The sequence below is a fragment of the Choloepus didactylus genome, chromosome 2, assembly GCF_015220235.1.
Source record: "Choloepus didactylus isolate mChoDid1 chromosome 2, mChoDid1.pri, whole genome shotgun sequence".
In the NCBI taxonomy this organism is placed as follows: Eukaryota; Metazoa; Chordata; class Mammalia; order Pilosa; family Megalonychidae; genus Choloepus; species Choloepus didactylus.
This window is the reverse complement of record NC_051308.1, coordinates 28,132,545-28,160,279: the sequence shown is the minus strand read 5'-3', so window position 1 is coordinate 28,160,279 and position 27,735 is coordinate 28,132,545. Positions and strand designations below refer to the sequence as shown.

The 27,735-nt window shown below is 35.3% G+C and overlaps 1 protein-coding gene across 15 annotated transcripts in view; it reads right to left on the bottom strand.

Moving 5' to 3' along the window:
* Positions 1-27,735, bottom strand: part of SDCCAG8 (SHH signaling and ciliogenesis regulator SDCCAG8) — a 288,104-nt gene that overhangs the window by 186,015 nt on the left and 74,354 nt on the right. For all 15 annotated transcript variants that reach the window (XR_005214623.1, XR_005214625.1, XR_005214622.1 and 12 more), the window contains exons 8-10: positions 26,937-27,125; positions 14,586-14,724; positions 3,643-3,795 (exon numbers count right to left, since the gene is read on the bottom strand). Coding sequence is in view for 6 of the 15 variants with exons in the window: in XM_037822222.1 (XP_037678150.1) it covers positions 3,643-3,795; positions 14,586-14,724; positions 26,937-27,125 (481 nt within the window). In the remaining 9 variants the exon portion in view is untranslated. The remainder of the gene's footprint in view (positions 1-3,642; positions 3,796-14,585; positions 14,725-26,936; positions 27,126-27,735) is intronic.

Sequence of the window (27,735 nt, the reverse complement as noted above, 5' to 3'; positions counted from 1 at the left end):
AAATTCCCAGAGAAGAAACAGAGGAAAGGAAGCTTTCTCCTGGAGATAAACAATTTTACAAAAAATGCAATCTTAAAATTGCACCACATATCCTGGGCAATAATCAGATGAACACGACCTGAAAAAATCTGAACAGTTAAACATGGACTGTTACAAAGGTCAAAAATGAGTTAGAACACAACCTGAAAAAATTTGAACCAGTAAACATGGGCCATTATAAAGGTCAAAAATAAGTTAGAACAAGTGTCAAAGAAGAACTTAGCACAAAGCCAATCAACAATAAAACCTTAGACAAGAGGGAGAAACTGACCTTTAGAGGTCATGAAGATAATCAGATGCTCAGATATCAGCAAAAAATTGTCATAATAAGGAAAGGAAGATATGGTTCAGTCAAGAAAACAAATTAAAACTTCAGAGGACACTTGGAAGTTGGAACAACTAATTAAAGATGTTCAAACAAATCTAGGAAAATATGCATAAGGAGATAAAGGATATTAAGAAGAACGTAAAGAAGAATTTGAAAATATAAAAAGAAACACAACAGAAATTATGAGGATCAAAGGCACAATAATGGAAATTAAAAATACACTAGAGGCATACAACAGCACATATGAATAGGCAGAAGAAAGAATCAGCAAACTGATTCTATGAAAATCATACTCAGAAGAACTGATAGAGAAAAGAATAGAAATGATTGAGCAGTATCTCAGGGATTTAAGTAACAGCACAAACATACATGTCATGGGTGTCCCAGAGAAGAGAATGGAAAAGGTACAGAAAATATTTGAGGAAATAATGGCTGAAGACTTCCCAACACTTATGAAAGACAATGGTACACATATAAGAATGTTCTTTCATGAATTATAACAAATGTACAACACTAATATAAAGTGTTAATAATAGGGCGATATATGGAAAAATACAACTAATGCAAACTATGGACTATAATTAATAGTACTATTTTAATATTTTTTCATCAACTATAACAAAGGCACAACACTCATGCAAAGTGTCAACAATGGGGGATATATTGGGGGAATATTGTATTTTTCACATGACTTTTCTATAAACCTACAACTTCTCTAATTAAAAAAATAACAATTTTTTATAAAAAATTATGCTAAGTTAAAGAAACCAGGCACAAAGTACTAGAGATATTGTATGATTCCATCTATATAAAATGTAAGCATAAATAAATCTATTAGAAAGAAATAGCTTAGTGGTTATGTAGGGCAGGGGGAGGACAGAGGGATTGAGAGGTGACTGCTAAGGGGTATGGGGTTTTTCTTTTTGGAGTAATGAAAATGATCTAAAATTGAATGTGGTGATGAATGCACAACTATATGAATATACTAAAAGCCATTGGCTGTACACTTTGGATAGACTGTATGGTATGTAAATATATCTCAATAAAACTGCTTAAAAAAAAAAAAAAAAAAACTATTGATGCCTGTATCCCACCCTGAGAAATTTTGATGTAAGTTATTTAAGGTACAGGGTGGGCAGGGTGATTTTTAGAGTTTGTGTAGGCAAAATTGGGAACCACTAGGTTAGAAAAAAAGACTTATTCTTTCTTTCAAAAGGTGAGAGAAACTTGAAATAAATTTCCAATTAATAAAGAGATGGAAGTGAAGGAAAGATCAAAGATTCAAGTAAGACTGAACTAATCAAAGGAGATCCCTGAAGTTAAGGAAGGGATGGGATCTAGTAAGTACAGGGGAAAAGATTAGGATTATGTCTCTTCCATTCTGACAGGCTTGGGGTAAAATTTTATTTTAAAGCAGAGGTGATGGGGAAGATGAATCATTGAAGTGGTTACCACCTAATGGCTTCAATTTTGTTAGGTAAATGAGGGTCTCTGCGGAGAGTGAGGGGAGAGGTGGTAAGGTGGAGAATTTGAGGAGAATAAAAGTGATTTGAAATAGTCCTTGGAAAAATGAGTCAAAGCTACTATCATTCCCCACCTGGATTATTGTAAATACCTCCCACATCATCTGCAGGTATCTACTCTGGTTCTTCCTCCAACTTACTGACAATGAAGCCAGCAGAATAATTTTTCACAAATATAAACACCCAATTTAAAGCCCAATGGCTTTCCACTACTTTTTGGATAAAATTTAAAACTCTTAACATGGTTTTTAAGGCCATTCATGATTTGTTCCCTGCATATTTCTCCAAACTCATCCCCCACTACTCTGTCCCTTGCTCATCTATGCTCCAGCCACCTGAGTCTTCTCTAAGTTCCTAGAAGTACTATGCTGCCTAGCTTCACAGTCCTGGGTGTGTTGTTCTCCTGGGCCTGAAACTCTTTTTCTCCTCAACTCTTGACCTGACCACTCCTCCTTCCTAGCCCCTTCGAGTTTCATTTTCAGAATCTCTTTCTTAGAAAAGTCTTCCATGACTGCCTCAGCTAGGTCAGATTCCCCTGTGATACACTCTCACAGGACTCTTACTGTACCTTCATCTCTTTATCACAATGGTAACCAAAAACTCATCATTGGAAGTATTTGTTTACTGTCTACCTCTCCCACTAATCTGTAAGCTTCATGAGAGAATTGCATTGGTCCTGTCACTACCATATCCCCAATTCCTGGCACATAGGAGTCATTCAATAAATATTTGTTGAATGCTGAATGAATGCTAAGAGAGAGGGATGCAAATGAGGACTGCTAGAAAGTACTGAAAGAATCATGGATACTGATGATCATGACTATACAGAGGTGCTATCTGTAAGGTTGTGGAATTTTACCAGTTGAGATCACTAATCCAGGACAGAGAAGTTTAGACTGACCTATGGCTAGATTTTGACAGGCACAATTAAAAAAAAAAAAAAAAGATAAGTCAGTTTATACTTAATGCCTCCATTTACCCACAAAATTTAAAAATCACTGGACAGAATTTGTGATTTTTTTTTTTCTCTTTATAGATACTTAGGCTTTCATATCGCCTTGCACACAGCAGATACTAAGTAGTTATTTGCTGAAAGAGTTAATTATCACACATTGGAATACTATAACAACACTGTATTCAGGGCACAAAGTGTGAGTCCACTTTAAAGAACGTGTTTAACACAGTTGTTTTGGTTACTTCATGGACCACATCTTGCTCAATTTTACTCCGTTGCCTTTAATTTCTCCCTTCCATTTCATCTGGTTATGGTCATTAATCATCATGTAGTTTGTCAGAAAGTATGTTATATGGCAAATGCAATCATTTTCTTTTGGTTACTCATTTTCTTACAAGTGCTTCATCTTTTCCAATATTAATCTGGAGATGGGGAATGAGGTAGAGACATCATCTGTCCCTGATTTAACCAAGGCTGAAAAAGGTTGAAATAAAACCTGGGTATCTACAGAGCACCCACTCTCTTCTTGAACACCATGAGAGGAATTCAAACTGAAAGGCAGAATTAAAGTTAATTTCATAACATGGAATCTAATTATCTATTTTGTTTGAAAAGGTCAATTTATAAATATAAGGAAAAATAGAAAAAATTATGACATTTAAATTATATGAAATTTGAATACTTACAAGGTTTTAAAATTCAAAGTTCTTTTCAAGAATGGGAGCCTACAGAATGATCAATAACATCACCATAAACATATCTCTTACAATGTAGAAAACAAACCAAGTCCTCGGTACCTTTGCTTCCATGCCCTCCCTTTCTTTTGTTATTTCCTTTTTCATCATCTCTTTCTCGAAAGCCCTTTTCTCTTGTTGAGATGCAAGTTCTTTTTCAAGTCTCTCTGCTTGCCTCTCCAGTTCATTCTTCAACTGCTCACACTGGATTAAAGCCTGCCAGAATAAGAGCAAAGCGGGAGCTTAGAATTTGGAAAAAGGAAAAATTAGACATTTATGCATTTGTTTTACTTAAAACAGTTATTCAAATGTTACATTAACTCACATCTCAATTTTCACAATTAAGACTACATTAATTAATTAACTAAGAAAATTCAGGTAATGGATCTTGTTGAGAGCCACATGAGTTAGAATCTTGAAAAAGGTGATCAATAAAACCAAATGTTCCAGCATTTTCAATTAGACATAATGTTTACATTACATAAATATATAGGTATAACAATTTAATCAATTTTTATTTGCTCATGATTAAAAATTACTTCAATACTTAAAAATGATAAACAAATAAAAATTTTAAAATGAGATGTTGAATTTGTCATTACATACGGACATCTATTACTTAATATTATATAATAATCAAGTCCAAAAATAAGCCAGACAAGATTTAGTTCACTCCCTTCAAACATAATTAATGTAAAATTAGGTAAGAATCAAAAGTTAAGGTAAAGAAAGACTCAAAACAGCATTCACTACCTAATTTTATTAAATGAGAACTGTCATCTTCCATTTCAGGTAATTTAAAAATTTATAATTGAACTTGAGCCTAAATTTCCCACTTTTCAGTTCCAGAAATAAAAACTATCCAACTTGCTTTTGGCTGCATTCATGGTATCTTTATGCATAATATCAAGAATAAAATGTGATCTCAAAACCTCTCAAAAATTAAGGTGCTTAACATGGAAAATCTGAGTCATTCTATGATGTCTTAGTCTCATTCCAATTGGTTCTTATCTACAATTTCTTCCTCACACAATCTCCATTTTCCCCTGAATTAACAGAAAGAAACTCAAGTCTCATGTGACTTGCATACTGTGTGATTACAATTTTGGTAGTCACATTGGTTGTTAATAGAGATGGAAATGGTCTCAGTAAGCATTGTAAATTTTATGAATGGATGATTTCCCCTCTGGTGAAAGCTATAATAAATTCAGACAAAAGATAATCTGGAATACAAGAATTTTCCTTTCTTCATCTGAAAAACATTAAACCCCAATTTCTTTCAAACTGTTCTGGAAAGTTTGTGTTCTCCTAGGCATAAAGTATGAAGGTAAAATTCAACTATCTCAAGTTAACTGATGAGCAAATACAATGACTAAAAATAATTCTCCTATGGAGTTAGTCCAAAACCATCCCCAGAAAAGAAAAATTTTAATTAGATTTAAAGAAATAAAAAAGCATACATTTTTCTATAATTTAAGTCCTTGAAACTTGAAATGTTATGAATTAGTGACTTTTGTGCTTCAGAATGCAATTGCTTATATGAAAAATATTTTATATGACCCTAATAAAAATGTTCATAACTTTGGGTGATATAAGGAATACCACTGGTATGAATGAAAAAAAAATTGATTATTGAATGTTAACTAATATATATATCCAGTCAGAAGGCTTTTAATTGAAAAAAAAATCGAGGAATGAGCCTCACTAAGTATAGGAACAGTGGAAGCGACTGTTGAAGACGTGAAGATCAGGGTAACAAGAAAAGCTACTAAAGAATTAATTCCAAGCATTCAGTCAATTCAAGAACAAGGAACAGTAATGATCCTGGCAGGATCCTTGGCTTTGTGGACAGCCTTCTCTGCATTAGGACCAGTCATCACCAATAGGTAATGAAAAATAAGTATAAAAGGAGTAACGAAACTCTGAATAAAAACTTTAGGTTAGAAACTGGATTTTAATATGTATGCCTGGTCACAATGAAGAAAATATAAAGGCATAGTAACAGTTGAAATTAGAAAAGTGATTTAACCTTTCCAAAAGAGTTTATTTCCATTAAAACTTTCTTATTAACTCTAGGGCACCCCTCTTAGTTTTCCAAATTCCAGCTGATTTGGTACTCCTGCCTATACCCATCTAACCATTCAATAAAGGTGTAATAACTGAACTCTCAAAGGCCAGGTCAGGAACTGGTCAACTGTAATTAACTCATAGATCTCCTCACCTGACAAAGTCAATTTGGGGCCTGTGCCACCATTTCTCCTGGTCGTTCCCAGAGCGTAGGTTGTACCTTTTCTCCTTCCCTAAGCGTAACCCCTTCCTTTCTCAGAATGGCTGTATGTAGGTCTTGGAAAGGGAGTTATATAGAATTTTACTCTCTCCCCATTCAGCAAACTCAATCCTGAAAGGACCTTCTCCCTTCCAGGAAATTTCTTTATTTAAGGCCGTTCTATGCCGGCCATATCAATACTTTTTTCACAATTTATTGGATTTGATATTTTTACTCCTAGTTTTATTAAACCAGAGGATATACATTACTGTCTTAACGGAGTTTAAAAAAATCTTCCAAAACAAAATTTAAATCAACGCGATTCTATTTTAAAATAGGAAACCTATTTTAGGGACATAAAGTCCTTCCCAACAGCCAGGGTTAAGTTCCTAGAAATCCTTGTGATAGGATTCTTCATGATTAAAGAATTAAAGCTAATATAAGAAATATAAGGGTCACACACTTAGGAACAGAAACTTAAAAACATATGAACATAAAAGTCAGGTTCTGTGAAAAAAAAAATATCAACATGTTTTAACTTTTATGAAACAAAGCCCACATGATAAAAATAATTATCAATATGTTCTAAACATTTAACTTATGAATAATGCAAACTATTTACTTTAATTTATAATCTTTTGCTTACTATAGGAACTTAACAGTCTATCCTATCTCCAATTCTCAAGATGTTTATAATTTGTTTTTGCTTTTCTGCAGATAATGTGCATATCAAGAGGCATTATTTTTTATTCCTATGTGTGCATTCAAATGCTCAATATCTTTTTTTTTTTTTTTTTTTACTTTAAGTTTCCAATTCCTGCCTTTTTGATCCCACTATAGTCCAAGAAACATAATAATTTGGATAGCTGAAAAGGAAATTAAACTTTTGGTAATATTTATTCAACCTATGGAGTTGGCTTCATATTTTGTTTTTTAATCCGTCTTTAGAGGGTTGTCTCCCTATGGATATGCTCATGGTAACTTCATGCCTTCAGACCCTCTCATGGAACTACTAACAATTTCTTTTCCAATAGAATAAGACATTTCTAAGACTTGGTTAACTTTTTCATCAGTTTCTTGTAGCTTTACTAAAGTGCCACTGCAAAAGCCTCTACTTTTCTATCCTCATTTATTCCCAGGTTACATTTTTTTTCTCTTTTAAAATTATCCCCAGTTGTAATGACTTTTTTTCAAACAGTGAGAGAATAACTAACATTAACACTAAGAACTTAATCTGCACCAGATACTTTGCTATACAGTTTAGTTTACATGGATTAATTAATCTCCTCAATAATTTTTAAGTGTTTCTCTTCACTCAGTTGAAGAAATTAAGGTTTTGATACTAACTTGCTCAAGATCAAAGGCATGAAAGTGGCAAAGTAGGGATTTAATCTATTATCTTAAGGATCTTACTTTACTACCTCCGATGTAGTTGAATCAAAATTTTCAAGTTAAGGAAAGGTATACAGTAGTATATCTGTGCAAACATCATATACTATAATTTCAGGAAGCCAGGGGATGGTTACTGTATTTCCATTTTGAGGATGAAAAGGAGAGAACAGTTGTTTCAATAAAAGTATAGAAATTTTTTCTGACTGACTCCAATGTCAAGAGTCTATGTTCACTGAAATACAGCAAAATTAAGCAGAATATATAAATGAGTTCTAATGACTATCTGCCTAAGATATGTCATCCAAGCAGGGGACTTTAGAGAGGCACTATGCTCTGTTCGCTTGCCATATAACTTCAGAAAGTGAAACAGACTAAGTGAAAAATTTGTAAATAAATATGAAATCCCACTTAAAACTGTGCAACAGTGTATACCTGATAGCAGCACTAAATAATGACAGAAGGGAAGGGGTGGGGAAAATGAATGACTTAAATTTCAAAAGATAAGAGATATAATTCAAGAATCCCTTTTCCTCCTAATAATGTATTAGGAACAAAACAATATCCCTGAATTTATCCCAAAATACTACCTACTGTGATGGGGAAAAAAAAAAGAATTTCTTTTTATTAAGAGACTCTTTCTTAAATATAAGAGGTGCTCTCTTGTTAGTATATGGTGGGATTTAGAAAGTTTCTTCTTTAATTAACTTTCAGTCAGAACTCTTTTCAGTATTAAAATCCCCAGAGTAAAAACTGCTAACTTGTTTTTTAACATGCTAAAATTCTTTAGAAAGTGGTTTAGATCTCTTACCTTACTAGAAATTCCTATTATCACATCAAGATAAAGAATTAAGTTCTAATAATATATAATACAGTGTTTTCATAAAGAAATCATTTAAACATTGTTTGGACTAGCTACAGTAACTGAAGAACAATTAGAAATTTAGTAAATTTCAGCTTAGTTGAAATGATAAATTCAATTTCCAGAGAAATTTCCATGTACGATATTATAATTTTTTCATGCCGTGTATTTCTTTTCTTACAAAATCCTCATTTTTTTATCTCGATTCACTATAATTATAAATACATAATATAAAACAATTCCTTCTATTTACTAAGCATGTAATACACAAATGACACACTAGATGGCAACACATGTCAAGGAACTATAAAAACAAAACAGCCATCATTTCACAGCTCAAAAATAAAATAGTTGGTTTCTAAATTAAAATATATCTATGCCTTCTGACTTTTTTATACTCTCAAAAAGCAAAATTCCTAATATGTTTTAACATATCTTCAAGATAAAAACTACTAGCACTTCATTACATTTTGTAAACTGCTTAGTAAGCAGTCCTTTCATTATTGATTCAGTGAAAAAGTATTATAGATTCATAATACACAATAGCCTTTCTATTTTTTAACTGTTAAACTGTTAAAAGCACTAATTACAAAAAGTTCATGTTAATATTTAAAACTAAAAATTGACTTTAATTGAATTCAACAAACATTTATTGTGTAATTAATATATAAATGGTCTTATGAGGAGTACCACAATAGATGTTACAAACCATGACTTTGGGGGATTTATCATTTTTTGGTAGAGACAGGTATGTAAAGAACAACCAAAATCACACACGACATCAATAGGACTATAAAGAAAGCAGAGGTTTACGCAAACAAGAAGGGGCTGGGGAAAACTTCAGGGAAGGCTGTCATCTGAATTCCTCAAAGACTGAACAGATTTTCACAGATGAATATAGGGCAGGAAAGCACAGCATGAGCAAATTCATGGACATGGTCAATTGCCGGCCAAGTTGTGGAAACAGTACAGGTTATATGAGAGTATAGTGAAAAATAATTCTTGAAAAGTTAGAGTGGGAACAGATTGTGAAAGATCTGAAAGGTCATGCTAAGGAATTTGTGTTTTATACTACTGTAAGAAGGGAGCTACCTGAACACGGAGATTTACAATTCAGAAAAAGTATGGCAGCAATATGAAAGATATACTAGAATTGAAAGAGACCCACAGGATACTATCATTATAGTCTGCAAAGGTTGCATAAGAATAAGTGAAGAAATGAACCAGAGCAAGAATATAGGAATGGAAGGGTGGGGTATAGATACTTAAGGGACCCTAAAGAAAGAATTAGAGCTTGGCTACTGATTGTATGTTGAGAGTGAAGGAAGGAAAAGAGTCAAGATATTTTAAAGGATACAAGCCATGGCTGCTGTTAAGTCAGTGATGTTGTTATCATCAAAAAGATAATATAGGAAACAGTAGAAGGAAAAGGAACAGTAGTCAGAAGGATAGAGAGAATTATTAATTTGGTTGTATAGAGTTTCAGATGCTAGAGGAATATCATCCATGCTAGCAGCAGCAAGAAATGTAGGACTCGGGCCCAGGAGAGCAGTGAGAGCTAAAGAAGTAATGTGGGGGTTGTTCAAATGAAGGTAACAGTTTGGCCATGAAAGGAGAGACAAATGCCTTGGAATCAGGGCAACATGGGAGGAGGGCTAGGGACTAATTCTAATGAGTAACTACATTCAAGGCTTATGAGAAATAAGTTAAAAGAGACTTAAGAGGAGTAGACAAGAGACATACAAAAAGGAACCACAAGAGTAAACTATCAGAGATACCAAGGGAAAGACAATGTTATGACATGGTAGTTAATAGCTTCTGAAACTACAGAGTTCGAGTGGAATAGGATTGAGATGAGGTCATTGGGTTTGGTAATCAGGAAATGACTAGTGTCCCTTATGTGAGCAATTCAGTAGCATAAAATCAGACTACAACTTGGTTCGAAACCTGACTGCAAATGTTAAGGAGTGAATGGAAGTTTTGAAGGTAGAAACTGTTTTGAAAGGTCTGCCAGTAAAATTATGGACAGAGGGTGGCAAATTGAGTGGAAGCTGATCACAAGAAAGCTGCCCTTTTTTTTTGGTTAAACAAAGTAATGTTTGTACATAGAATAAGAGGGAAAACAGTAAAGAGGGAGGAATGAAGATGCAAGAAAGACATGACAAATGTCTCAGGGTCACTGTCATACTGAAGCAGGAGAAATCAAGATCTTCGAGAGTGTCATCTTGGGAAATAAGAGGGCCAGATAATCAAGAAATAAATGAATAGAAGATAAATTTGAGGGATGAAATGTTGAGGAGGTCTTGTGAGTTGGTCTTGATCTCTGCAGGGTAAGAAGTAAGTCTTCTGTTCAGAGTGAGGTGATAAGGTTATTGCTGAAAGAATAAGAAGTGGAAGGCTAAGAAGAGTTCTTGTGTAAAGTACAAAAGGTATCAACTGTTGAGAAAAGAATGGCTAAGCAGTATCAATGGCCACTGAAGGTGACCCATATTACTTTCCAGTAGAATTAGGTTGAAGGTAGCAATTAAAAAAAAAAAAAAATGTGTGGTTGGGTTTAGTTTTCACTGGGATCAGTAAAGTAGGTAAACTGGAAAGATAAGGGAGAAGGAATTCTAGAGTGCTAGTGAGAGTTGCAATTCCCTTAGTGGATATTTACTGAGTACCTCTTATGTGCCAGGCACTATGCAAGGTGCATGACAGATAAGTACTTTAATGTCAGATATTTTAAAGTTTAAAGAATACAGACAAAAAAGCAACAATAATAATTATCACTGCAATGAGTAGTACAACATGCTATAGAGCAGTAGTTCTCAGCTAGGGTGATATGGCAGTGTCTGGAGACATTTTTGGTTGACACAACTTGGGGAGGGGTGCTACTGTAATCTAGTAGGTAGAGGCCAAGGATATAGCTAAACTTAATCTTACAACATGCAGGAAAGCCCCCCAAACAGAAAATGCTAATAGTGCCAAGTGGGAAACTCTGCTAAAAAGGCATATAAGAGGTACATCAAATCTAGATATGGAAGATCAGAGATTTTCTAGAGAAAGTAGCCTGTAGGCTAAGACCTGAAGGATGGAGAAAATATCCAGGCAGTAGAGTAGATAAGAATGTGCATGGCATACACAAATGCCTAGAGGCTAGAAAGATCATGGCACAATCAGGAGGATTAAAAACCATCATCACAACAAAGGAATTATTTTGTGTCATGGTTTCTATAAGATAGCTGATGTACATTTTAAAATGTAGCCCTCATTAACAATCCTAGGAGGTAGACATTATCTCCATTATACAGATGAGGAAAAACTAAAGCACAGAGAAGTTAAATAACTTCTTGCCCAAGGTCATACAGTTAGTGAATGGTGGGGCCAGGAGCTGAATCTAGGTCTGGCTAACTCTAATGAGCTCATGCTTTCTCACTGAAGGTGAGAAACTTTCTCACTAAAGGTGGCTCAGTTTGCTGGAGGACAGGGTATAAGAGAAGTGCAATAAGATGACACTGGAAGGGTAAAGGAAGCCAAATTATGACAGACTATATAAGCATGTTAAGGAGTTGAGTTCATCGTAAAGAGAGTGGGAAATCACTAAAGAATTTTTAATTGGGAAGTCATATAATCAAATCTGCCTATAAGAAATACCACTTCTGGCTGCAGGGTAGAGAATGGACTAAAGAGTGGAGACTAGTTAGGAGGCTGCTATAATAAAGTTGTTTAGCGATTATGGTAGCCTGAACAAGAAAGGTGACAATGAGGAAAAAATTTAAGAAAAATTCAGAAAGTAAGATTTATGTTTGGTAATTGGTTGGAAGTTGAAGCTCAGGGAGAGGATAACAACCAGTTTTCTGGCCAGGACACATTGGTAGGCAGAGGTGCCATTCATTCAGTGAATTAAAGAACACAGAAGGAGGAACAAATTTGGGGGAGTGAAATAATGAGTTCTATTTGGGATTGTAATATTCATATTTAAATGGTAAGGGAAGAAGACTAGCTCAGAGACAACAGAAAAAAATGAGATATGAGAGGATGTTGAAGAACTAGAGGCAGGAATGAGGACGTTAATTCAATTTAACTGGAATAAGGAGGAAAGAGAAAAGGCTTTGATCAGGAAAGGCAGTCTCAGAATTTGAGATCTTATGGACACTCTGATTCATGTGGGAGTTACAGTAGAAGAGGAGAAAAAATATTGAGTTAAGGAGGCCAAGGTGTGTTGAGATTAAGGTTTTACATATATTAGCAACATGGATGTTGAAAACTTTAAGGATCTGAAAAGAGATGGGAAAGGGAAGGGTTGGATGCTAAAGCTCTTAAAAAGTGTCAAAGGGCTCTGTTCCAGTTTGCTAAAGCTGTCATTATGCAAAATACCATAAATGGATTGACTTCACTGAAGAAAGGCCAGTGGTGTCCGGAACATCTCTGCCAGCTGGGAAACCACATGGCTGGTGTCTGGTGGATCTTTGCTCCCAGGTTCTGGTTTCAATTATGAATTTCTCCAAAATGTCTCTGTCTCTCTTAGCTTCTCTCTCTCAGCTTCTGTGCATCCTTGCTTGCTCTCACAGGGTGTTTCTCTCTAAGCATCTGGGGGTCCTCTCTTAGTTTCTCCAGGGCAAACTCTGAGCTACATCTCTTACTTTAGCATCTCCAAACACCTTTCTGTCTGCATCTCCAAGTGTCTGGGTCTATGTCAGCCCTTGAGCTCTCTTAAGGACTCCAGTAAACTAACCAAGACCTACCTTGAATGGGTGGGGTCACACCTCCATGGAAATAATTTAATCAAAGATCTCACCTAGTTGGGATGGTCCACGGAAACAACCTAATCAAAACATCCCACCCATAATAAGTCTACAAGATTGAATTAAAAGAACATGGCTTTTGTAGGGGACATAATAAATTCATACCAGCACAGGGCTCCTTCTAGATTGTTAGTTTATACTGATTAAGATTAGGGAGGAGTAGTAACCTGATTTCAAAGAAGAATGGTAACCAAAGTAGGTGCCAAAACAAAGGTCTGGAAATGGCAGTAAGGATTGAAGTGATTGCTGATTCCTCCATCACAGCCACCTGAGATGAAATGAATGCCAAAAAGGGTTTCAGTAGAAGTTGTGAGGATCATATCATTCAAGGGACAGTAGACCTTGGTACAAATGAAGAAACAGAAGGAATCCTTGAGGAAATAAATGTTAGGAAGTTTGTCTAGAACTGAGTGTAAGTTTCAGAAGGCACAGAAGGTATTAATGATAAGGCAGTGAGGGTCAAATGAGTTCTATTTGGGATTGTAATATTCATATTTAAATGGTAAGGGAAGAAGACTAGCTCAGAGACAACAGAAAAAAATTAGATAGGAGAGGATGTTGAAGAACTAGAGGCAGGAATGAGGACGTTAAGTCAATTTAACTGGAATAAGGAGGAAAAGTTTTCAACATCCATGTTGCTAATATATGTCAAATGGACTGGATAGAGGCAAATGTATAGAAAAGAGAACAGACACATTGGGTTTACAACTAGCATGACACAGATTATAAAGAGATGGGGTAGGGAGGTATTCTAGAAGGATAAGGCTATGACTGAACAAAGGCTTAAAACAGAATTAAACAGTCCCAATATTTTAAAGAAACACACATGTTCCTATATGATTTAGTCCAGTACTATTCAAAGAACCTTCTGTGATGATAGAAATTTTCTACTTCTGTGCTGTCCATATGGTAGTCACTAGCTACATGTGGCTAATAAGCACTTGAAAAGTGGCTAGCATGTCTAAAAAACCAAATTTCTAATTTTATTTAATTCAAATTAATTTAAATTTATCCTGGAAAATACATAGCAACTTTAATGGATTAAAGTGTGGCCCCCAAACACAGCAATGAATTACAATAACCTCCTATTAATTAACCTCCTATATGCTAACATCACACAAAAATACCCCAATACAAAGCGCTTAAATACTAACACACAGTAAGTTATCAGTAACAGTTAACTCTATTGTCATTATCATTATTATTAAATATGTTTGACTTAGCATATAAAAGATCCAGACTCTTAGCTAACAATGCAATTTAAATATACGTATAGTATTTTCTGTGGCATATTTGGATATTCTCAAATTTTCCCATATATTGAGAAAAAATATTTGTCCTTAGTCAAGCGTGAAGATATATAAACTGGTGACTAGGGGTGTTAAAATTTTCAAAGCATTAACAAAGATCAGCAAATAAAAGGATTAAGCATAAAATCTCTCAATGTACTTAGCCATGTTGTACTATATTCTGTGAATAGCTATAACAGGAGTGTTTATAGAAGAATACGTATTCGTCAAACAGCAAATTTGCTTAGGTGGTAAAAATCAACATTAACAGATTGTATTTAGTCTGTGTTTGGGAAAAGAGAGTTTAGTTATAGAAGAATAACCAAAGAAATATCCAAAGAAGGAACAGGGGGAGAAGGAGGAGGAAGAGGAGAAATTACACAATGCCTTTATTTTAATCTAATTAGACTTGCCTTGGTTTTATCAAAATTGGCTTCCTCAGTCATTTGCACAGCTTGTTTCACCTGTTCATAAGCACTTGCTTCTCTTTGCTGCACATCTGTCAAACTGCTCCTTATGGAAACTAGTGCAGACATTAAGTCATCTCTTTCTCTGTCAGCAAAAAAAGAACATTCAAAACAAGAAATGATCAAACTTTTTGTACTCATAAGTCAGGAAGTAAAAAGCATTAATATGTATTAGAAGAGCCAGGTGGGCCAGCTCAGCACATACTAAAATGCACCCCAGAGAAAGACCCCCTGTCCTAACTTGGCCATACACAAGCAGAACAGCCAGAAAAGCTGAGAGCATTCATGGCAGGACTGCATCTGGGTGGGACAATAACTTACTGTGGAGAGGGACTGGCCTGTCAAGGATTGCAGATTAAAGCCAGAAAAGTGAAAATTGGTAAAAACAAAACAAAGAAACAAAAACAGTAGGCAGGAAAGAAAAAAAAGCAAAGTAGAGAAGGTAGAGATTGTATCTCAATGTGGAGGCAACATTTTAAGAAGGGATTACTAAACTTTTGTTTACACTGCTGTTTCTCCTCCCATTTACTTCAAGAAAATATACATCCCTTCCTTTCCTTCCTCTGCCATAATCCTTTTTTGCCCTTCCTTTTCATTAAATTCTGTCCTCCACCTATTTGTGAACACATTCTGTTTTTTCAACAGATAGTACTGTAGAGCCCATCAAATGCCCTGTATATATATATATATATCGATATATGTGCCGGTTTGAGTGTACTGTGTCCCCCAAATGCCATTATCTTTGTGGTCTTGTGTGGGGCAAACGTTTTTGGTGCTGGTTGGATTTGCTTGGAATGTGCCCCACCCAGCTGTGGGAGATGATTCTGATGAGATGTTCCCATGGAGGCTTGGCCCCACCCATTCGGAGTGGGCCTTGATCGGTGGAGCTATATAAATGAGCTGACTCAAAGAGGAAAAGAGTGCAGCTGGGAGTGATGTTTTGAAGAGAAGCAAGCTTGCTGGAGAGGAACGTCCTGGGAGAAAGCCGTTTTGAGGCCAGAGTTTTGGAGCAGACGCCAGCTGCCTTCCTAGCTAGCAGAGGTTTAGAGGACGCCATTGGCCATCCTCCAGTGAAGGTACCCGATTGCTGAGGTGTTACCTTGGACGCTTTGTGGCCTTAAGACTGTAACTGTGTAGTGAAATAAACCCCCGTTTTATAAAAGCCTATCCATCTCTGGTGTTTTGCATTCCACAGCATTAGCAAACTAGGACAATATATAACACACAATTTTACTAAATCTTATCCCACTGAGTGGGATCCTTGCCTAACGCTACCCTGTCCTTAATAATTCACAGAAGTAGTCCTAAGCTAAACTGTTCATTGTGGGTAGAAGTGAACTGAATGCCAAAATGCTTTGGCATGTAAACTAGCAAGGATCCAATCTGTTAAGAAACAAACAGACAAACAAACAAAAAGCAGATTAAAACATCCCAGATAACTGGAATTCGTCTATTGATAAAAATGGTCAATGGACAAAAGGAGTGAGGGAACTGAGATAATAAGTACACTGAAAAAGTACATAAAGCACAATCAAAATAAACAGGAATGTTTATAAAGAAAGAAGCAATAATTGTACTAAGCCCCTCACAGAGGTGTTAAAAGTTATTTAGAAAGAAGAAAGACTTTTGGAATTAATTTCTTAGAAATATAATCTTTTTCTATACACACAAGCAGAAAAACATATGTTTGACTGTTTCATATGCCACTCCATGCTTTGTAAAATACATCCAAGTTTTAAACTGTGGTTTCAAATTCAGTTGAAATAACTGCTTGCATTTTCCATTTTAATGACATGTCAAGTTCTAAACTATCATCCAAGTGGCAACTGTACTTTATTTTTAATTTAGTTAACTTTAAGGAGTCATAGTTTAAAAGAGTATAAACTTTGGTTTCAATTGCTCTCAGAGTTGGCCATTTACTACATAAAAATCTCTCAAAGGTAAAACAATTTAAACTACTTGTGGTATTTGGAAAGCAGCCGTATTTTAAGAAAAATCTAATACTGAACAAAGTTGTAATTATTAGCAGCTTCATAAAAGCTCTTTTGTTAAAAAAAAGGGGGGGGGAATAAATGGCTGCAAACATAAAATTCATGGGAGCATGATGAGCTTCCTTTTAGAATCCCATATTTATTTCTGTTTAAAATTGAGAAAATTAATTTAAATTGCTTAAATTTTTAATTCCAAAGGAAATGTAAAAAGGAGTAAATTGTTTTGATCAGATATAATTAAACACAACGAATGTAAAGTAAATGAAAGAATTAAAGCAAGATTAAATTATTCTAATCAATTAATGAATAAACTAAAGGCAATCAAAATTGAATTTGTTTTTATCTTCCTTCCCAAAAAAGTCCTATAACATAAGGGAACTAGCTTCAGGTAGAACTTGTGATTCTAGAACAAAATAAAAATTCACTCTCTAAGAGTAGCAGTCAATATAGTCACCTTTCTTAAAGTTCTAAAACCTACTGAAAAGCAAAAGTAGTTATAATTCAATGATATTGTTATCTGTTCCTGATATAATACTGTCATCAAAACCAAAGTTACAAATAAAAAAAATTAACAAAGAAAGCCCAATGTTCATAAGTACATAAACAGATAGATCAAGGCAGGGTCAAAATCTAGCAAATGTGCTTTTTATGGTAGACCTCTGTTTAATATACATAATCTCTTTTCAGAATATCCTCTTACCAAGATTAGTGTCTGTCACACAGTAGAGTCTCAATGAAATAAATGGCAAAAGAACAAACGAATGAATAAAGAATCTTCTACCAGAGGCATTAAAAGAGGTGAGGGTCCAGTTCAATTATTTTATTATATAAATTTAAAAAGTCATCAGACTCCTTAGAATTGGAAACTAAAGAGTTCAGTTGCTCCAGCTAAAAAAATTTTCGGGGTATCAATTTACCGACTTGGGACTACTGAACAACAGAAAATCATCACAGATAAACCCCAAAATATTGATGTCTTGTTAAGCTCATCATACAGCAATGAGACCACAAAATGATTATACTAAAAATTTGCATAACCTCTGAACAGATACATTCCAACTTTCTGTAAGACAAATTGTACTATATGCTTCAAGGTGGTCCTCAGGCCATCTGAGGAGCTCAGAAGAAACCTCTAAATTATACATACACTTGCAGGTACAGGTAGCCATTTTGGCAATTTAGGATTATTCATTCAGTGACTACATTTTTGTTTTTGCTCTGTTTTGTTTTGTTTACTCAGTCAGCCCCTATTCCAAATAGTAAGCATTAAGAGAGAGAGAGAGATTGAGAGAGATAGAGACAGAGATAGAGATAGAGATAGAGATAGAGCAAGAGAGAGCAAGAGGGCACGCATTTGTGAACTCTGGACATGGTCCTTAGCACAAGGCCTTGCTCCCTGCCCTATTCTTATGTTCATCTGACTGTCATTGTCTTGCTTTATCTCCCATCTTCAGCCCCACACTTGTCTCTGAGGTCGACAACTGTACTCATTATTTGGCTTTATATCCTCAGCTCAGTCCCTCAGAAACAGTCATTTCTAGCCTCCCGTGGTAACCCAGTCAGCGGTAGGCCTGCCCCAGAGCCCACAGTCCACAGAACCAGCCTAGAGCCAGGTGTGAGCAAGCCTTCATAATAGGAAGTTATATAGACCCATGTGATAGATCCATGTGATAGATCCATGTGAGAGTGAGAAGGCATTTCTACAAATTACTATTTTCCATAGCAGAATTTCTATGAGAGCTTAAAAACATCATATGAGTGTTTTGTTGAATGCAATCTAGGAGTTTCTTGAAGCACAGCAAGCAACATAGCATTGACATCACAACATTTCATGATCCAGAAGGAAGAGCTGTGAGGCAGAAAGAAGAGGTAAGAAGCACGCCTGCCAGTTTGGGGACGAAAAAGCATGTACTTACACAACTTTAACAAGCATATAATATTTAAGGAACTCTGTGCAACAATTAGAGAAACAGCACTGAGAAATTCCCTGACAAATCTTGGCCAAATGTTTAAATTAAGGGAAAAAAAAAAAGAGTTGGTCTGATACACACATGCTTGAGCTTTATCTTGAAATATGGAGTGTCTAAGAAACGCCTTATAATTCCTAAATTTTTCCATAGGTATTACTACTGTTTAAGCATTATTAAGTATCATAAATAAGAATTATTTTCACTGTTTTTAAGAAGAAAGTCTGGTAGGCTGGATACAACACTTCCTTGTTTCTCCTTTCTAAAAAGTTCCTGGCTATAGTCTTTCAAATCCAACTCTACAGAACACTGCCAATAATCCATTCCAAATTGCAAGCTGGGCTAAGGTCCCAGGATATTACAGTAATAATAATGTCTCTTCTTAGAAAAGTACACTGAAACTTCTCTTACGGAGTGTGAGCTACAAGAAAGAATTTAACATAAAACAGTCCCATCTTGATTATCACTAGAAGATATTTTGATCATTAAACAAGATAGAGATTACTATTACTCTTACCTACCTCATGGAATAATGAGACCTGAGTGAAAGCAGAAGTTCAGAAATACCAAGAAGATTTCAATACCAATTGTTAAAAATATATCCATGTAACAAAGGAGGTTAAAGTTGATGTCACAATAGCACATTTTCAAAAGAGGCCAGAAAACTCTCTTGATTTATCATATTTAGGATATAATTTTTTAGTCCTGTATGAAAGTCTTGCAAAAAATACTTCAACAACAGCTGATCAAGGGATCACTCTTCTAACCATACATAAAACCAGAAATCCAAACCTAAAAAGTGGGCCACTCTTCAAAGTCAGCATAGTACTCTACATTCAGCATTCTAAATTAATAAGTTGAAAGAAGTACACCACCAGCTTAGGCCAAGGGACTCATACACTCAATGATTCTCATTGACAACAAAGCAGAAATCTTTCAGTGTATTTTGTCATAATAGCAGAACATGACACAAAGGTAGGCTGACAAAGCAGAAAAGTGAACTAAGAAGGTTTGACATTTACTTTAAAGAAGCAAAAAGTTTAAATTTAGGATAGGGAAAAAGGAACACACAACTGAGCAAGAATCTAATTTCTAAAAGCCCGCCAGACTTGGAATCAATGTAAACATTATGACTTCCTTTAAAAAATATTTTTCTCTTTATCTCATTATGGAAGGCAATATAATAGGGAAAAACTTTTTTTAATTATTTGTTAATTGGTGTTACTGCCTCTTTCTATCTATTTGACTTTGCTTTTTTGCTTTAATTAATTTTTTCATTACATTCTCCTTGTAAAATTTATTTTCAGTATGTTTAAAGACCTATTTGACACATTCTTTCACCTAAGATGCCTTCTTCATTTCTCCAGAGAAAATCACTAAGAAATATTTGGTGATTATCCTTTCAATTATTTTTCTATGCTTTTCTGTGCATATGTATGAACCTAGAGAAAACATACAGCATAGCTGTGTGTGGACTTTTTTTGTTTCATACAAATGGTTTCATACCAGATATATCTTTAGCCATCTTATTTTGTTTTGTTTTCTTTCAATAATATATTTTCCAGATTATGTCACATTAGTACACATAGATCTACCTAATTCTTTTTCCTTTTTAGTGTGTGTGCAAAATATTTCATAGTTTAACTAAATAATAGTTTAGTTATTCACTTTTGAAATACATTTAGATTGTTTACATCATTACAAAAAAGGCTGCAAAAAAAATTCTCTATAAATGCTCCATTTGCACATACATGAGTTATTACTCTAGGATAGATTTTGAAAAGTGAAATGTACAATTTAAATAATAATGGATAGCGCTAAATTACCTTCCAAATTAGTTGTACCAAATTATAGTTCTACCAGTAGGGTATGAAAATACTCAGTACTCATGGCCACACCAACTCTTGCTATTACCAGTATTCTTTATTTTTTGCCAATCTCATGTGTTGAGTTTTTTTCTTTTAATTGTATTTCCTTGACTACTAACCAGAATGAATACCTACTTATGTATTGAAATTTTCCTCTTTTATTCCTATTCTTTATCCGCTTTGCAACTGGGCAGTTTGTCTTTTTTTGTTTCAAAGGTAATTCTTTATAAGTTGTACCAATATTTTCAATGTAAATTTTCCAAGTCTTTCAACTTAATTTGTAAGTATTTATCATGACAAAATTGCTTTTGAATGGTGTCAAGTGTATCAAATTCTTCCTTTAAAGTTTTCATCTTTTATATCATATTTAAGACTGTAACTAGCCCAAGGCAATAAAGACATTTTTCTATGTTTTCTTCTAATATTATTTATGGTCTGAATTATATCTGGATCTTTAAACTATCCTGAATTTTTTGATGGTTCTATTTTTTTTCTTTTCAAAACACAGACAAATTTTTAACTTCTCTGAGCTTCCATTTCCCTAGATGTAAAATGGGGGTAATCATATTTCCCTCACACATGCTTTTCTAGGATGTGAAGTGATTATTAAGTTTTGTGCCTGGCACAATCATTGGTATATAATAAATGTTCAACTACATTTTAGTTGGAACTGAAAATACGTATAATACTTACACACACACACACACACACACACACACAGAGGGGAGTTTCTAGATAATATGGTGGAGAAGGAAGTGCTAGGATTCAGTTGTCCTCAGGGAGTTAGTGAACACCCAGGAGCTATCTGAAACAACTGTTTGGGGTCTCCAAAGACCAGAACACCACCATACACCATCCAGGGAACAGCAGAAGGAAGAGACTGATAACCTACGGTGAAAATCTGTGAGGAGGTCTCTCCACATTGCGAAGGCTGGTGACCATCCCCCACTGATGTGGCAGACTGCCTCAGGAGCCACTTCCCTGACTAGAATCTGAAGTCCTCTTTCCCAAGAACAGAAAGGAGACTGGCACAACTGTGTACTGACTGCAGTTTTTGAGCAGTGAATACACATTGCTGGGTTCCAGCTCTAAGAATAGATACAGTTTCCACCTGCCCAGGATAGAGAGCACCCGGCAACCTCAGTTTCAATCCTACCGCAAGCAGGGGCAGAGCGGGGCGTGGGGGTGGGGTGTGGGGGTGGGGGAGTGTTGGAGGGGAGTGAGGCTGATTGAGAGACACAGTGCCATCAAGGGGAGGCAGGGAACATTTTGCTGAAGGGTGGCCCTTCTTGCAAGAAGGGGGAGGGCATGGCCCAGCACAGTGACTTTTGATTAGAGAATTCAGATTGAAAGGTTTGGGATCTGAGCAACAGTTTCAACCCCCCCAGGCCAAAAGCAGCTGGAAGCCTCTGTCTCAACCACACCCTTGGCAGGGCGGAGATGGTTGAAAATTAAAGATACAGTGCCATCTTATGGGAAACAGTTGGCTGAAGTGCACCATCTGCTGGGCAGGCCAGGAAAGTACAGATTCAGGGAGCAATCAAAGAGAAGATCGGTGTCCTTCCGGGTCTTCTCCCCAGGGCACTTTGGAACCAATCTACACCCACTTTGTGAGTCACTGGGCCTGTTTTAACTGGGAAAAACTGACTTGGGAAAGTCCTCTCTAGGGGAACCCTCCTCCCCGAATTAACCCTCCAGGTAATGAAAGGAGTGTTAAAAATATATAAAGGCAAATAAAAAACAAACAAAAGAGATCAACATTCCTGAAGGAGGAATGGGGAAAGGAAGCCTTTCCCTGGGGGGTGAAACAATTGCACAAATAGGGCAATCTCAAAAAATTGTACCATATATCCTGGCAAGAATCAGATAAATAAGAGCTAAAAAAAAAAAAAAAAAAAATTGTGATAAGTTAAATACAAACTATTCTAAAGGACTAGAATAAGTTGAAGCAAGTGTCAAAGAAGAACTTCAGCACAAAGCCAATCGAAAAGAAAACCCTAGGAAAGAGAGGGAAATTGACCAAAAGAGTAAACTCATCAAGAAAATCAGATGCCTAGATACCAGCAAAAAATTGCAAACCATGCAGAGAAACAGGAAAGATTTGTCCTAATTAAAAGGAACAAATTAAAACTACAGAAGAGACACATGATTTGAACAACTAATCAATGATGTTCAAACAAATCTCCTTAGTCAATTCAAGGCAATAAAGGAAAATATGGCTAAAAAGATAAAGGATATTAAGAAGACACAGGGTAAGAATAAAGAAGAAATTGAAAGCATGCAAAAAAGTAACAGAACTTATGGGAATGAAAGCCACAATACAAGAGATTAAAAATACACTAGAGTCATACAACAGCAGATTTGAACAGGCAGAAGAAAGGATCCGCGGATTAGAAGATAGGACATCTGAAATCTACAGACAAAAGAAAAGATAGCGAAAAGAATGGAAAACATCGAGCAGAGTCTCAGGGAACTAAATGATAGCATGAAGTGCACAATATATGCATCATGGGTGTCCCAGAAGGAGAAGAAAAGGGAAACGGGGCAGAAATAATATCTGAGCAAAAAATGGCCAAAAAGTTCCCAAATCTTATGAAAGACATAAATGCACACATCCAAGAAGCACCACTTACACCAAAGAGAATAAATCCTAATAGACCTATGCCAAGACACATACTAATCACAATGTCAAATGATAAAAGTAATTCTTCACATACAAGGAACTCAAAATAAGAGTAAATACATATTTCTCATCAGAAACCATGGAGGCAAGAAGGCAGTAGTATGCTATGTTTAAGGAACAAAACTAGAAAAACCACTAATAAAGATTTCCTTATCTGGCAAAACTGTCCTTCAAAAATGAGGAAGAGCTTAAAACATTCATAGATAAACAGAAACTGAGAGAGTTTGTCAACGAGAGACCAGCCCTACAAGAAATATTAATGGTAGTTCTATGGGCAGAAAGGGAAAGACAGGAGAGACAGGCTAGGAGTAGAGTGCAGAAATGAAGATTAGCAGTAAGGGTAATTAAAGGGTAAAAAGAGAGACAAAAATAGGATATGACATATAAAAGCCAAAGGATAAAATGGCTGAAGTAAGTACTGCCTTTACAGTAATAACACTGAATGTTAATGAATTAAACTCCCAAAGCAAAAGATGCAGATTGCCAAAATGGATTAAAAAATATATATGTGGTATATCTATATGCTGTCTATATGACTCACCTTAGACCCAAAGACACAAATAGGTTGAAATGAAAGGTTGGAAAAAAATATTCCATGAAAACAGTAACCAGAAAAGAGTTGGGGTAGCTATACCAATATCAGACAAAACAGACTCTAAATGCAAAACTGTTAACAGAGACAAAGAAGGAGATTATATTTTAATAAAAGGAACAATCCACCAGAAGAAATAACAATCATAAATACTTATGCACCAACCAGGGTGCCCCAAAATACATGAGACAAAATTGAAGGAGGAAATATATGTATCTACAATTTAATAGTTGGATACTTCAATATCCACATGCATCAATGGCTAGAACATCTAGACAGAAGACCAATAAGGAAACAGAGAACTTGAATAACATGATAAATGAACTCGACCTAACAGACATATATAGAACACTGACCCCAAAATAGCAGCATATACATTCTTCTCGAGTGCTCATGAAACATTCTTCAGGATAGACAAAATACTGAGTCCCAAAACAGGTCTCAATAATTTTCAAAAGACTAAAATTACGCAAAACACTTTCTCTGACCATAATGGAATGAAGGTGGAAATCAATAATAGGCAGAGAACTGGAAAATTCACAAATATATAGAGGCTATACAACACACTATTCAACATCAGTGGGTCAAAGAAGAAATTGCAAGAAAAGTAAGTAAAACCTCTAGACCAATGAAATTGAGAACATAACATATCAAAACTTATGGGATGCAGTTTGGCAGTTGTGAGTGTCAGCATTGCCCCATGAATCAGCTGCTAAAGAGGCTGTAAAGGAGATCAGACTTCAAGTGGAGATATAAATGAAATGGACTTGGTTGAGACTGGGGTAGATCCAACCAAAGGGTACAGGATGATACTGTGTTTTAAAACTTTTACTTCTGTGCGGGACCAAAGGAAGAGACGGTTATATGGTACAAAAGTCTATATTTTCTGTAGCACACTATATAATTTAACTTGTATGGTTAGTTTACTCAAATGCCATAATTACACGGAAACTTGACTAGGGAGAGAGATCTTGTTGCTTGTACAGGTTAGCATGAAGCCCCGATACAATCCAGAGTAATTTGGGCAGAGAATAATATTTACAAAGCCCCCTTGAGGGACTGGGGGAAAATGTGGAAATATTAAACTTCCTGAGCTGGGGAATTCCTGATATTCTCACAAGCGTTGGAGACCACCAGCTTAGTAGACCAAGACCCCGAACTTGGGGCTTGCCCTTACAAAGCTTGATACTGCAAAGGGGAGGCTAATCCTACTCATAATTGTGCCTAGGAGTCATCCCCAGAGGACATCTTTCATTGCTCAGTTGTGGCCTCTCTCTCTAAGCCAACTTGGCAGGTAAAAACACCGCCCTCCCCCCATGTAGATGACTCCCAGGGGTATAAATCTCCCTGGCAGTATGGAACATGACCCCAGGAATGAGCCTGGACCCTGCATCATGTGATTGAGAAAGCCTTTTGTACCAAATCGGGGAGGAGAATTAAAACAAAATAAAGTTTTAATGGCTGAGAAATTTCAAATGGAGTCGAGAGGTCATTCTGGAGGTAACTCTTATGCATTATATAGATATACCTTTTTAGTTTTTAGTTTATCAGAATAGTTAGAAGGAAATATCTGAAATTGTTGAGTTGCAATCCAGTATCCTTGATTCTTGAAGGCATTCATATAACTATACAGCTTGCATGGTGTGACCATGTGATTGTGAAAATCTTATGGCTTATCCCTTTACCCAGTGTATGGACAAATGAGTAGAAAAAATGGAGACAAAAAAGTAAATTAATAATATGGGACATTTTGAGTGTTGTTTTTACTTTTATTTTTATTCTTATTTTTATTTTTTGTAGTAATGAAAATGTTCAAAAATTGACTGTGGTGATGAATGCACAACTATATGATGACACTGTGAACACTTGTTTTATATGTTGGATTATTGTATGGTATGTGAATATATTTCAATTAAAAAAAAGTAAATGAGGGGAGAGAAGAGGTATGGGATGCTTTGAATGTTCTCTTTTACTTTTATTTTTATTCTTATTTTCATTTTTATTTTTTGGAGTGATGAAAATGTTCAAAAATTGATTGTGATGTTGAATGCACAACTATATGATGAAACTGTGAATAATTGTTGTATACTGTGGATGAGTGTAGGGTATATGAATATATTTCAATAAAATTACATTTAAAAAAAAGATGTACAGCAATATGTACAGCATAGTTTTTTCTACTCTTCCCCACCACTTCTACGTGGTAGACCTCTGGCTTCTAAGCAATAAATGCCAAAATGCCATGGCATATGAAGAACAAACATTTACTGAGTGTCTGCCAGCGGAAAGTTACTCTGCTAGGAGCCAGGGATACAGAAACAAGCAAAATACAGTTGCTGCAATGTTAGATACTATAAAATCATAGAAGGAAGCAACATAAGGCAGTTAAGGACAAAATAAGGTGGGGACAGTGAGAAAGTCATCAGAAAAGAAGTGATACGTGAACTCTTTAGATGAGCAGTGCAGAGCAGACAGAGAGAGGTGACCTTGAGCATAAGGAAAGGAGAAAGAATAGGAAAGCACATACTATAAACCATCATTGGATTGTATATTAAAATAGTAATTCTCAACTTCCACTGAATAAAATTTCCACAGGAAAAGGCTTTGGTGGAATAATGCAAATAGGACAAAAGAGATAAACATAATGAATAGCAGAATTCAACCTTGATTAAAACTTTGACTACATAAAAGTTAGATGTAATTTTTCCTTAGTCAATTCTCAAATATTAATACCCAGATAGAGTATGTGAGTGTTTCTTCCAGTGCACTCATATAGGCTTCATGATGAAGACTCACTCTACTGAAACTATAGGTCATAACTCACTCTATTGAAACTATAGCAGGAAAATCCAAGTTACGGCAAAATCAAAACAATTCTTCCCAAATTCACATTTCATTAAGAGTAGAGCTGAACTTATCATAGAACTGGACAGAATTGTAAAGATTATGTAGATAATCTCTCACTTCACAAATGAGACTGAATTAAACCAAGAACTTATTGAAAGTGACATGATTACCCACAACCAGCAGTATCCACCTATTTCATCTCCAAGAAAACTACAATGAATAAAATCCATTTTATCTGAAGCTTACATTAATCACATCTGATCTAGCATGGGGATAAAAGACACAATGCCCCTTTAAAGACATAATTTTCCATGTTGCCAATGACTCCATGTGCATAAAAGATACTTACTTAGTCAGTCTTTCAATGGTCTGCATATGAACATTATTATGGGTTTGGGAAAGAACAGCTTCATGCTGAGCACATTTCAAACAAAGACCACCAACACGGTTAGAAATATTAGCAGCAAGAAGAGACTCTTTATGCTTTAGCTGCTCTTTAAGCTCCTCACAATTCTTCTGATATTCAGCTAAGTCTTTCCTAAAAAAGAAGAATAAAACAAAAAAATTCTAGTAAACGGCGATGTAAAAATATATCATTTTCAAATATATTATAATGATGATAACCACCACTACTCTCATTTATGTACCAAATACTATAGAAATACTATAGAATGTTCTTTAGATGCAATCCTTAACACAACCCTGCAAGGTAAGTATGATTATTCAAATTAATATGTTGAATAAAAAGAAACTTGGATGTATTAAATAATTAGCCCAAGTTCTTATAAGATTTTAGCACATATTTGTCTGGCTTTGATGTTGAATCCCACCATTATTGCATTATATTACCCACAAAACAGAAAGAAAATTCCAAATACAAATCCTAAACAGTTTCTCTTAATAAAGGGAAGAGAAAGACATGACATAACATCCTCAGAGGAAATGTCCTTTTTTAAGCGTTAACTCCTTAAAGTACAATTTTTTAAGTGTACCTTAAAAGATAACCATATTTTAGTGTGTTGGAATAGCTAGAAGTAAATGCCTGAAACTGTCAAACTGCAACCCGGTAGCCTTGACTCTTGAAGATGATTGTATAACTATAGCTTACAAGGGGTGATAGTGTGATTGTGAAAATCTTGTGGATCACA